This window comes from Ambystoma mexicanum, chromosome 3p, assembly GCF_040938575.1.
Source record: "Ambystoma mexicanum isolate Mex_15411 chromosome 3p, UKY_AmexF1_1, whole genome shotgun sequence".
NCBI classification, from domain to species: Eukaryota; Metazoa; Chordata; class Amphibia; order Caudata; family Ambystomatidae; genus Ambystoma; species Ambystoma mexicanum.
The window spans coordinates 652,433,367-652,446,009 of record NC_090925.1 but is presented as its reverse complement, the minus strand read 5'-3'; the positions used below and the strand labels follow the sequence as shown (position 1 = coordinate 652,446,009).

The following is a 12,643-nucleotide window of genomic DNA, read 5'->3' as shown; positions in this document are numbered from 1 at the left end:
CCCTGCTGGAACCGAAGACTCCCGACTGGGATTCCATCGCTCCACAGCCCAGCCCCAGGACCCAGTTGCCCACCCACTCCTGCCTCTGGGGTTGTCATGTCGGGGCAAACACCATCTGGGACCACTGACAACCCCCGGCCAGAGAGGCAGAGGGGCACCAGCTTCAGTGCCACCGAAGTTGGTGTCCTGGTGGAGCAAGTCCTGGGGCAGTATGATGCCCTCTTTGGAAGTTCCTGCGCCGACAAGGAAGGATGGACTCGGATCTGGACTGACATCGTGACTGCCATCAACGCGGAGGGGGTGGCAGTCCGCGACTTACAACATGTCAAGAAGCGCTGGGAGGACTTCAGGTCCAGGACCCTGAACAAGGCCCGGCGCCTCTTGAAGGCAGCGGATGCCAAGGGGCGCCGCGGCCACTTGTCGGAAGAACAGATGAGGGTCCTGGAACGCATATCCCCAGCGCTCCACGTCCAGGTCCTAGAGAAGCAGACCCGTCTGGAGTCGAGCAGTGAGTGTACATGCATCCTGATTGTGAGCAGTGCGTGTGGTGATTATTCAGTAGTGTGCAGGTTGCACATCTGTTTGTATGGGGTCGAGTATGGGTGGGGGTGTACAGGGCCGTGGGGCTGACACATGCGAGGGCTGTAATGTGTGAGACATGGATGGTGCTTGTGTGTGTAGGCTTGCATGCCAAATGCAGTTGTGTGGGCACACATGTTTGGATGAATGTGTATGTAAGTAGACATGTCCGTGATGTCACGCATGTATGTTGTTTTCGGCTGCATGTATCAGCACTGTGTACATGTGTGTGTATTTGACAAGGGTGAAACAGTGATGCAACATGGATGCATGTGACAGCGGTATGTGGAAGCCTGATTGGCAGATGTGACATGGATGCCCGTCTGAACAGTGCGACACTTGGCAGAGGTGTACACATGCATGCAAGTGAGGTGGTGTGTGTACATGTGTGGTGCACTTCCTGTGTTGCATGTGATGTCTGGCTCACCTTTGGCTGCTCATGCTGTTGTATGTGTATGGATGGTGGTGGCAGTTGCGATATGGCTGTGGTATGGCTCATGTGTGCGAGTTGTAATGACATGTGTGTTGGGGATTGTGATGACATGTCCGAGGTTTGCCAATGCCACTCATGTACAACTGTCATGTGTGTATGTGTCCATTGTACAGTGCCCTGATGCCTGTGTTTTGTTTCTCCCTGTCTGCAGCGTCAACTGATGAAGAGGGCGAGGAAGGTGCTGTGGAGCACAGCGGCGGGGATCCGACCGCCAGCCGGAGACGCAAGGCCCGGCTCCCCTCCCAGGTTGTCATCTCGTCGGGGAGTGAGGAGTCCGGTGCCGCGTCCCAGGCCGCAGCTGCCGGGGGGGAGGTCCAAGAGGCAGAGGTTGGAGTTGGACTCCTCGGCAGCAGAAGGGGCAGCTGGGACCCCACAGGGCCCAACAGGGGAAGATGGCACGGAGTCATCCAGGTTGGTGGGGGGTTTGGTGGAGGAGGAGGCCGTGCAAGCACCAGAGACAGGGTCTGGAGGTGGGGATCCCACTGGTGCTAGTGGTGCAGTGCAGGACCAGGGACAGGAGGCAGCACAGGCCGCCGCGGAGGTGCCTGTGTGCAATCCTGTCCCCGATCCTGTCCCTGCATCATCTTGCACTAGCAGGGATGCCTACGTCCAGACCCGTTTTCAGGCAGGGCATGAGCTCACGTCAACTGGCCTTCCTCTGCCTGCGGACGTGGCTATCCAGGTCCGGGTTGAGCCTGTCCTGGCTGGTGTGGCGTTGCGTCAACGGGCCATGCAAGGTGACCTGCAGTCTTTTCATGAAGAGACTGCAAGTCATCTCGAATGGCTCGTTGACCACGTCAGCCTGCTGGGACAGGTCACCCAGGCCGTATTCCTCCGTCTGATGGGGCTTGCTCCGACCCCCTCCTCAACTGGACCCCCTACGCGCCAGTCGTCCTCTGTGCCATCTTCCCACCCATCAGTCACCTGGGTGCCCTGTGGAGCTGCCTCTGACAGTGCGGCCAGGCGGGTGGAGGAGGCATCCCTGCCACAGTCGGGAGTCGGACGTCCAGCAGGGGTGGCCACATCAACACTGCACCCCAGCCGGCGGAGGATGTGCAGGCAGCAGGAGGCAATGCACGGGCAGAGGCACAGCAGCAGCAGCAACTTGGTGGGAGCCATGAAGGCTCGGGGCCTTCGACATCGACAGAGAGTGTCTTCCGTGTGGCAGCGGTTGGGCCACGCCATAGATGCGGAGCGGCAGCGGGCGGAAGAGGCACGGCTCACAATGGTCAGGGCAGAGAACTCCATGCGGAGGGTCCTGAGGCGGGCCGAGTGCCTCGAGGCAATCCGCAGGGGTTTGGAGGTGGAGACGTCGGCGGCCCTGCGGACCCTCGGGCCATGGAGGAGGACCGCCTCCGGGACATTGAGGAGGAGTTCGATGATGCCCTGGCCCGGAACATCCACAAGTGAGCCGTGAAACTAGCCCGCTGCCCTTGTACATAGTTTCTAAGTAGTGTTAGGTTTCATTTTTGTTTTTATTTTATTTGGACTTTTCGGACATTGGCCACATTTTTGTATATATTTTATTTCATTAGTTAGTGTAGTTAGATAGCTTTCCTTTATTTTGTTGGGATAATGGATCCTGGATTGTTCCCATGTACATAGTTGACAGTTGGATTGTATTTTTTTTCTATTTTTAACCATGGAGCAATGGCTTTCTTTTTATATTTCCCATTGGATTTTGTTTTGTGGACATTAACTTTGGACATTACTTTGGATTTTTATTTTTGGTTTTGCTTTTTTTGACGGACATGCTTCTTTTCATTTTTGTACATTCACGTTTCTGTTTCTTCATTTTTTATTCTATTGATGTTTCCTTTAGTACATATTATTTTTGGTGAACTTCAATGTGTGGTATCTCATTGGTTTCATGCATTTCATGATATGTGTTTTGAGATTCACTGACACCCATTGGGTGTATGTGAGGGAAATGTGTTTGTTTCGGAACTTGCAATTGGTGTTCTGTGATGTAATTGCAAATTATGAGTGGGTGGATGCAATACTCGGGTGGGTGTTTTGCATTTGGAGGCTGACCATAGGGTCCAGGGATCTAGATTGTGATGACATGTTGGCTGGAGAACATGAGTTGCACATGGGTGGGGGCCTGCTGGCAGGTGCCCCACAGTGCTGGGGGGTGGGGGTGGTGGGAGACATGGGTGGGGGCCTGGTGGAGGCTGCCCCTGCACTGCTGGGGGGTGGGGGTGGTGGGGAACATGAGTTGGACATGGATGGGGGCCTGCTGGCAGGTGCCCCACAGTGCTGGGGGGTGGGGGTAGTGGGAGACATGGGTGGGGGCCTGGTGGAGGCTGCCCCTGCACTGCTGGGGGGTGGGAGACATGGGTGGGGGCCTGGTGGAGGCTGCCCCTGGTGACTGGGGGGGTGGGGGTGGTGGGAGACATGGGTGGGGGCCTGGTGGAGGCTGCCCCTGGTGGCTGGGGGGTGGGGGTGGTGGGGAACATGAGTTGGACATGGGTGGGGGCCTGCTGGCAGGTGTCCCACGGTGCTGGGGGGTAGGGGTGGTGGGGAACATGAGTTGGACATGGGTGGGGGCCTGCTGGCAGGTGCCCCACGGTGCTGGGGGGTGGGGGTGGTGGGGAACATGAGTTGGACATGGGTGGGGGCCTGCTGGCAGGTGCCCCATGGTGCTGGGGGGTGGGGGTGGTGGGGAACATGAGTTGGACATGCGTGGGGGCCTGCTGGCAGGTGCCCCACGGTGCTGGGGGGTGGGGGTGGTGGGGAACATGAGTTGGACATGGGTGGGGGCCTGCTGGCAGGTGCCCCACAGTGCTGGGAGATGGGGGTGCTGGGAGACATGGGTGGGGGCCTGGTGGAGGCTGCCCCTGGTGGCTGGGGGGTGGGGGTGGTGGGAGACATGGGTGGGGGCCTGGTGGGGGGGGCCCTGCACTGCTGGGGGGTGGGGGTGGTGGGAGACATGGGTGGGGCCTGGTGGAGGGTGCCCCTGGTGACTGGGGGTGCAGGGGGACATGCGTTGGTGGGCAGTAGTGCAAGTTGACATGTGGGTTGGCTGGGAGTCATGGCCATGGTGGATGGTGTGCCTGCAGGACATGTGCAGGGTAGGCCCCTGTGGTGTGAGCCACCTGCAGGGGCCGTGGAGGGTGTAGAGGGAACACCTGGGAGGACCCACACGTGCAATTCACGTGTGGTGCTCCCCGCGCACCCCTGTAATACACGTACCCTGATGGAATCGCGTGTGGAACTTCCCGCGCACCCCTGGAATACACGTACCCTGCTGAAATCGCTTGTGGCACTTCCCGCGCACCCCTGGAATACACGTACCCTGATGGAATCGCGTGTGGGACTTCCCGCGCAGCCCTGGAATACACGTACCCTGCTGATTTCGCGTGTGAAACTTCCCCCGCATCCCGAAATACACGTACCCTGATGGAATCGCGTGTGGAACTTCCCACGCACCCCTGAGGTAAGCGTACCCTGCTTGCACGGGCCCAATCGCGTGTGGAAATTCCCGCGCACCCCTGAAATACACGTACCCTGCTGTAATCGCGTGTGTAACTTCCCCTGCACCCTGAAATACACGTACCCTGCTGATATCGCGTGTGGAACTTCACGCGCACCCCTGAAATACACGTACCCTGCGGAAATCGCGTGTGTAACTTCCCCTGCACCAGAAATACACGTACCCTGCTGATATCGCATGTGGAACTTCACGCGCACCCCGAAATACACGTACCCTGATGGAATCGCATGTAGAACTTCCCGCGCACCCCTGAGATACGCGTATCCTGCTCGCACGGGCCCAGTCGCATGTGGAAATTCCTGCGCACCCCTGTAATACACGTACCCTGATGGAATCGCGTGTGGGACTTCCCGCGCACCCCTGGAATACACGTACCCTGCTGATTTCGCGTGTGGAACTTCCCCCGCACCCTGAAATACACGTACCCTGATGGAATCGCGTGTGGAACTTCCCGCGCACCCCTGAGATACGCGTACCCTGCTCGCACGTGACCAATCGCGTGTGGAAATTCCCGCGCACCCCTGAAATACATGTACCCTGCAGAAATCGCGTGTGTAACTTCCCCTGCACCCTGAAATACACGTGCCCTGCTGATATCGCATGTGGAACTTCACGCACACCCCAGATATACACGTACCCTGCGGAAATCGCGTGTGTAACTTCCCCTGCACCCTGAAATACACGTACCCTGCTGATATCGCGTGTGGAACTTCACGCGCACCCCTGAGATACGCGTACCCTGCTCGGACGGGCCCAGTCGCATGTGGAAATTCCCGCGCACCCCTGTAATACACATACCCTGATGGAATTGCGTGTGGGACTTCCCGCGCACCCCTGGAATACATGTACCCTGCTGATTTCACGTGTGGAACTTCATGCGCACCCCGACATACATGTACCCTGATGGAATCGCGTGTGGAACTTCACGCGCACCCCTGAGATACGCGTACCCTGCTCGCACGGGCCCATTCGCGTGAGGTACTTTCTGCGCACCCCAGTGATACACATAGCCCGCTTGCTGTGCTGTTACAGGGTTAGCGCAGCCCTTTGCACTGAATTTGGTATATTGATGGCTTTTCCCTGCGCGAGAGGCGTTCTTGGGGGCGTAACTGGCGCTGCTGCAGGGTCGCTGTGCCACTGTGCGCCACGGCTGGTTTTGGAGGCTGGAATCCATGAATATGATGTGCGCGGAAATGGATTTTAGCGCACGCGGCTGGCGCAGGGATTCGCACGCGCACACTGTGCGCCAGCCGCGTGCGCCACTTGTGCGCTGAATTCTATGAATTACCCTCATTTTTTCAATGAAAAGCAGATGACTTCTTACGTGGCAAATAATGTCTTTCCATAAAATATATCAGCAAATACACATACAGATTGTCTAACTTTTAGTAGGGAAACATACAATCCGAGATTACACCAACAAATCTGGACTGCGTGAAATTTTGTTACAGATAAAGAACATGCATGTGCGACTAAACCGTCAAACACAGTTGCAAAAACGACAACTCACACAATTTGGGTTTGTACCAACGGTGAAGCACATACACCAACCAAAAAGTATACAAAGTGCTGAAATGTTACTTCCCTTTATGGGAAACCTTTATTCCCTGAAGACACAAATGCTGACACGTTAAAAAACACAGACATTGACCCGGGAAAATGAAATGTTACACCCTGTGCTGGAAACATGAACCAAGATGTTACAGAACAATCTGGACCCATAAGGAAGGACTAAGAGAACCCAAACACCATATTTTAAAATGGCAAAGAAGCCTGACCACATCTTAAACTGCTCCCAAAAAACAGGATCACCTCAGGAATCTAAAACCTAAGATAACTGCTACATGCAGGTGGGAGAGATCGTAACAATCCTGTCTAATCTGGCTGGGTGATTCTGAGGAATTAGAAGATACACCATTGTATTTCATGCAGGTCCAGACAAGCTCTTCACCTGAGGGGGCAATGGTTAGCAGTGTTTTTCAGTAGATCCATAAAATCATACAGACACTGATACATCCATTCTACAAACCTGGACTTGTAGGACATAGGCAAGATTATGTGTACATGGCCTAATGCCTAAACCATTCATATCACCGACCTTTTAGACCTACACAATAACATCCTTACCACAGTCCAGTATGCAGGTGATGACTTGAGGCCACTATTTCACTAATGGGCCTTATAAGTAGAAGAGGTGTTTTTGATCAACACTATATAACAAAACGTAAGATCGATGTGCAGACCCATTTATTGAAGCGTAAACCTTGTAATCCATTCAGCAGGTGCACGTCTGTGAATTTGCTTTTACCTGAATCATTGTGTCCACTTCTTGTATGTTTAACTGGGAGAGACCCTAAAGAGGAGAAAAGAAACCAAATATGAAGAACTCAATTTCAGAGAGACTGACGCAGGAAGCTATGAAACAGATCAAATCATAGGGCATGATATTGTCAGACTATTGTGCAAGTTTACGCAAACAGGACGAGCATACTCGTCCTTGGAACTTAAGAGGTTAAGGGAACCATAGTTAAAATCGTTAGATTGGTGGCTAAGGACTATTTTGAGGTAATTTGACACATGCCCCAAAAGGAGCTGAACCACTATATTTAGTTTGAGTTTCTATTTAAAGCTTCTAATTCATTGCATGTTGCTTCTCAGAGGCATTGATATTCTGATCTAAGGAAGGTATTTGAGTATATTTTGTAAACTGTTATATGTGTTCTAATGGTTGTGTGGTCTAATTGAACTGTCACGTCTGCTATATATTGTAAAGATGTATCTATTGATTTACAGAAAATGCCACACTGCCTTATTTCTATAATAACACACCATTACTGTCAACTGTAAGACCTTCTTATAACAAGCTTGTGACATGCAAATGCCTGCAGGTAGAACCAATACACAGTGCGGAGGGTGGATTGAAAGAAGTACAACATTAAATGTGTAACTAAATGCTCGGATGCCTTCTATGTTACCTTATTTGACAATTCAAAGACGTCACTTGACAACATACATGTGTAGTTCAGGAGAGCAGTTATCTGGCAGTCAGTTATAAACGTTTTCAACCATAAACATGTCCTTTAAGCTAATTGGACCTCATTACAAGTTTGGCGGTAGCCTTGCTGGTAAAACTGCCAGGCTGCCGGCAAACTTGAGATTTTTTCCGGCACCCGCGAATGGGCAATTACTGGGTCATTACAGCCACGCCAGACCCAGTAATTGCCCATTCGCGGGAGCTGGATTTTTTTTTCCCATTCCCATTTTGGGGAGGTCGGATGCACCGGCACCATTCACAATGGTGCCGGTGCATCCGTCATGCTCTGCTCACGGGTGCCGGTACGCCCGTCAGGTCAGACCTGGCGGGCGGAAAGGCACCCGCGAGCAGATATCATAGTTTGCCGGTCTGGTAACAACGGTACCGGCAAGCTTACTGGTACCGTTGCTACCAGACCGGCAAACTTATAATGAAGCCCAAATAGAAACCTCTGAAATTAAAACTTAGATAAAGGTGGCCATGTACACTTTGTCGTGATATGCTTCACAGGATTCTACTACCCTCTAGGCAATGGATCACTTAAGCATGTGCTTAAAGCATTGTATTGGATCTTTGCCCGTTCTGGAGAAATCTGAAGCTTAATTGTATATGGCAACTCTCAGGGATGACATAAATGTCAAACGTCATCTTGAAAAGGGAGGAGTTTTGAGGAATCCTCGGATACAATGCACCTAAATCCATGATAAGCACATGCAGATATTTTTGGAGTTGCTGCAGATGTGTCAGCCAAGATACAGGATATTTGCATAGTAGATGCTTGACATCACTATATCTAAGAGAGCAGACATATTTTGGTTCTATTCCAATAATGGTTACATATTTGTTAAATATCTTAGACGGCAAACGTTTGTTTGCACTACTGTAGCCATATGCAGTATTACGGACAGCCAATCTTTACTCATTGATTTGGCACATGGATCAGATAGTGGGCAACGGCCCAGTTTAACAAACCTGAAAAAAGCCTGTGAAAGATAGGGTTGCAGTCTGACAATCAGGAATTCTGATTCACTGTGGTTCAGCTTCATTAGACGTCTGTTATTCTAGGCATCAATAGTGGGTGGGCAGCATGGGGGAGAGGAGGCAGGATACAAATTGACCTGATAACATTACAATGAGCTAGCTGCATGGCATCCACATAATTATACAAATCTAAACCAAAAATGTAAACCAGATCACAAAGGTAAGGATATATACATTAAAGAGAATTGGGAGAGACCGTATCCCTGTGGAACCCCACATGATGAGGTATGAACATTTGAAACATGTGGAAGTAAAGACACAGAAGAAGAGCAGTTTAGTGAGAAGGAGGCGATCAATGGAAATTGAAGTCCATCAAGTCCAACATTAATTGATCTTAACAGTAGAATACAATGATCACTGGCATCAAACACAGCAGCTATTCACCACTTCTGCTGGATGCAGAGGTCACATATTAAACATGCACTATTTGCAGAGCAAGCAGATTATGCTTCCAGCAGCAAACTCACTCTTGCTTTTAATGGAACAATAAAATCTTCCTTAGAAATATGTTTTTCTTTTGCTGTCTAGTGCAGGCCAGCTGGATTTCTTCACATATTTCTAGGATGACAAATGAAACCGAAGAGGGATGGTGGCAGTAGGTGCAGTGTTGCGGGAGGGATATGGTCCAGGAGAATTCCTGCAAGCTTGTCTTTCCCTGAATGGCATGTGAATATACAGTGCTGGCCATATTCATTAAAACAGGGCCTACAACTATTCATGGGTCACTAGGAGGGTGGCTGGTACAACACTTCCTTTTACTATTTTTTTTATAAAAGCATACATACCTCCAACTGTACACAAAAAAATATTTCTAGTAACCTCGGCATTCTGTTGGTTTATAAAGACACTCACACTTCAGCCTTTTGCCTTTGCAATGGTCAGAGCACTTACTTATGTCTTGAAAGATCCTTGGAAGGTAAAGTTGGCGGTATTTTTTCAAATGGACACAGGGTCATTACACGTTTCCCGGTCTGGGAACTACGGTACTTGTATTGTTGCCGGTAACGTGTTCCCGGACCGGCAAACTACGAGTTCTGCTCGTGAGAGCCATTGCGGCCGCCAGGTCTGACCTGGCGGCTCTAACGGCACCCGCGAGCGGAGCATGCTGGATGCACTGGCAAGATTCTGAATGGTGCCGGTGCATCTGACATTCCCATTGAGCCCTATCGGCCAATCGGGCTCAATGGGAATGGGGAGCATTCCATTCCCGAGCCCGCAAATGGGCAGTTGCCGGGTCCGGCAGGGCCGTAATGACTCAGTAATTGCCCATTTGCAGGTGACGTAAAAAATTGCAAGTTTGCCGGCAGCCTGCCGGTTTAACCGCAAGGCTACTGCCAAACTAGTAATGAGGGATTCTTTCTTACTGCTTGTATAATCAGATCGGATGATGCAGTGGCTACATAACATTATATTGTGCTCACTGTCTCAAACCATTAAAACTTGGAGGAAGGCCAATTGGCCCAATGATTAAAACTGTGGGTTGGTTATGATCCGCACACACTGACTCATTTGTAGCAGAAAAGCAAGGTATATTCTATTTGCTCTTCTATTTAATCATCCATGTGATGTTGGTGCCATTTGAAGGTGCAGTGAGGGCACCTGCGATACATTTCGGTGATTCGCTATCTTTTTCTGCCTTCAAAGAGCCCCATGGTGTTCTACTAGTATACGTTTGCATGCTGGACGAAAACCAAGAGGCAGGAGGATTCCATAGAAATCCTTTTTGCTGCCTGCAAAGCACTATTTGCAGGCAGCATTTTCATTTTTCCAAAACGGATGGAAAAAATGTAAATGAACTGTGATTTTCTCTTTCCCATTTCCATTCCGTTTTTTGGAATTGTTAAACATTGCATGGAAGAGGGCTCCTTCGCACATACGTGCGAACAAGCACGGCCCCTTTCCATGACATTAATGTGCCAAGTAAAATCAGCCACTTACTTTTGCTTGAAGGGACTGGAGGGTATGCAGTGTGTACAGCTTGCTGTGCCGCCCTGCCTATTAGACACATTGAAAGAGAATGCTGTTTGAATTGGAGATTCTCTAAAATAAACAGTGTAGCAACGTATCCTGATGTGTGGGGCTCTGTGCACATAGTCATCACGGTTGCTGTTGTGCATTTCCTTGGGTTGCTTCTCGTTGCTAGGATTCCTCACGTCCAGCAAGTCAACCATTCGCACCCAATGTGACTGTCAGAAGAGGCAAATAACATACATGGAATGTCCCACATCAGCGTCAGCCAACTGGCTCTAGGAGAGGTGAGAGCAGACAGTGTGCTATGTCACAGACTCTGGAACTAAAGCATCGAATGTAAAGAGGTCCAATCAGCATGCCCAATACATGCACCAAGCATACAAGCTTTTCTTACCATCAAACGCAAGATGTCTTCTATTGAGCAGCCAAATCCTTGCGCCAGTTCTTTCTAAAACACAATAAGAACAATGAACAAACCAAATACTTTTCACTGAGAAGCAAAAACTCTTTAACACCCACAATTGAATCTTGTATCTCATTAACAAGATATCTCTTGAGCTGTTAACCAAATATATTATGGTTCCTGTATATATCAGGGGGTAGGCCACCCTAATTTAGGATAGACCCTTATGCTATAAGATCGGTTAAATGTCCAAGTAGTTTAGAAAGTATAGGTGCTCACCTATCACTACTGTCATAGAGTTAATAAGTTGCTCTGGGATTTTAATCATAAAATGCAGATGTGCATGTGAGCAGCTAACTGGCTTGGCATAAGTGATACAGATGGTTAAGAATGTGATAACTGTTTTATTTACATTTTACAACAAACGTTAAATAATACGAATATTTACATCAGTGTTAATGCAGAGTATTACGTAATCATCCTCTCCTACGCATTCTAATGTTTACAGTTCAACCGAGAAGAAACGTGACCATATATCTTCAATCATTTCATTTTCTTACGTGTCTTCCAAAATACCCTTTCCATTAATGATATTCTGTGCAATTCTGCCACCCTTTCTTCCTTTGTTGGGGGTTTCACTGTCTTCCACCCTTTTAATATCATCCTTTTAGCCATCATTAGTGCCCTGAATAGCCAGCTTTTTTGTCGAAATGGCAGGTCCTCTATCTGTGAGTCGTCTCCTAAAATCAGTGTTTCAAAACCGTAATCTAAGTTTATCATCAAATAATTGTTACAGGAACAATTCCCCCTTTGTGAAACCACGTGGTGATCATACCCAGATACAAGAACAGGGCCTCGAATAATCTGCCAATCTACCGTACAATCTCCCTTCTTGACTGTGAGAGCAGAATTTTCGCAGATTTGGTGTTGAAGGTATTGGAGCTTTGGGATAGCTCTACTGGTCCTCTACAAAAATATCAGAAAGGCTTCTGCAAGTGGCAGGGTACCACTTTAAACAGGCTTGTGGTGAGCTGTTTGAAGGAAGAGCCAGCTAGGCTGGGTAGTGTGAAAATGTACATGGCCGTTATTAATTACTCTGAAGCATTTGACTGTATCAATTGAAACGGTTGAATTTAAGAGACTGGCAAAAACCATCTGCACTACCCTCTATTTTGGTTCATCTTCATGAGAGCACTTTCCTTCGGGTAAGGTTGAGCGGGCAGGGTGCTCTGATGGAGAGCGTTCGAAACAGAAGGGGTCTCCATCAGGGTCGTGAACTCGCTACCTGCCTCTTCAACATTTACTTGTCAGACTTGGGAACATTTTTGTTCTTGTCACAATTATCCTTTGCACCTCTGAGGATTTCCACCTTGATGGTTCAATGTCTCACCTATGCCCACAACGTGATACTCCTAGTTAAAACTCAGGTGGTCTCACAGAGGCAGCTTAACCTAGTGCGTAAATATTTGGTGGGTAACAAGTTGAGTATTAATGAGCCCAAAACATGCATTGTTAGATTTAATATTAACAACAATAAAAAATTGTCTACAATTTGGCAATGCGAATACTGATGGTCCATCTTAGATTCCCATGTATTTGGGCTTTGCTATGGATATAGCCGATAAT

General features: G+C 49.4%; 1 protein-coding gene across 1 annotated transcript in view; it reads right to left on the bottom strand.

Moving 5' to 3' along the window:
- Nucleotides 1-12,643, bottom strand: part of LOC138579581 (uncharacterized) — a 250,662-nt gene that overhangs the window by 119,114 nt on the left and 118,905 nt on the right. Inside the window, exons 4-5 of the mRNA XM_069649853.1 lie at nucleotides 11,009-11,062; nucleotides 6,877-6,921 (exon numbers count right to left, since the gene is read on the bottom strand). Of these exons, the coding sequence (XP_069505954.1) occupies nucleotides 6,877-6,921; nucleotides 11,009-11,062 (99 nt within the window). The remainder of the gene's footprint in view (nucleotides 1-6,876; nucleotides 6,922-11,008; nucleotides 11,063-12,643) is intronic.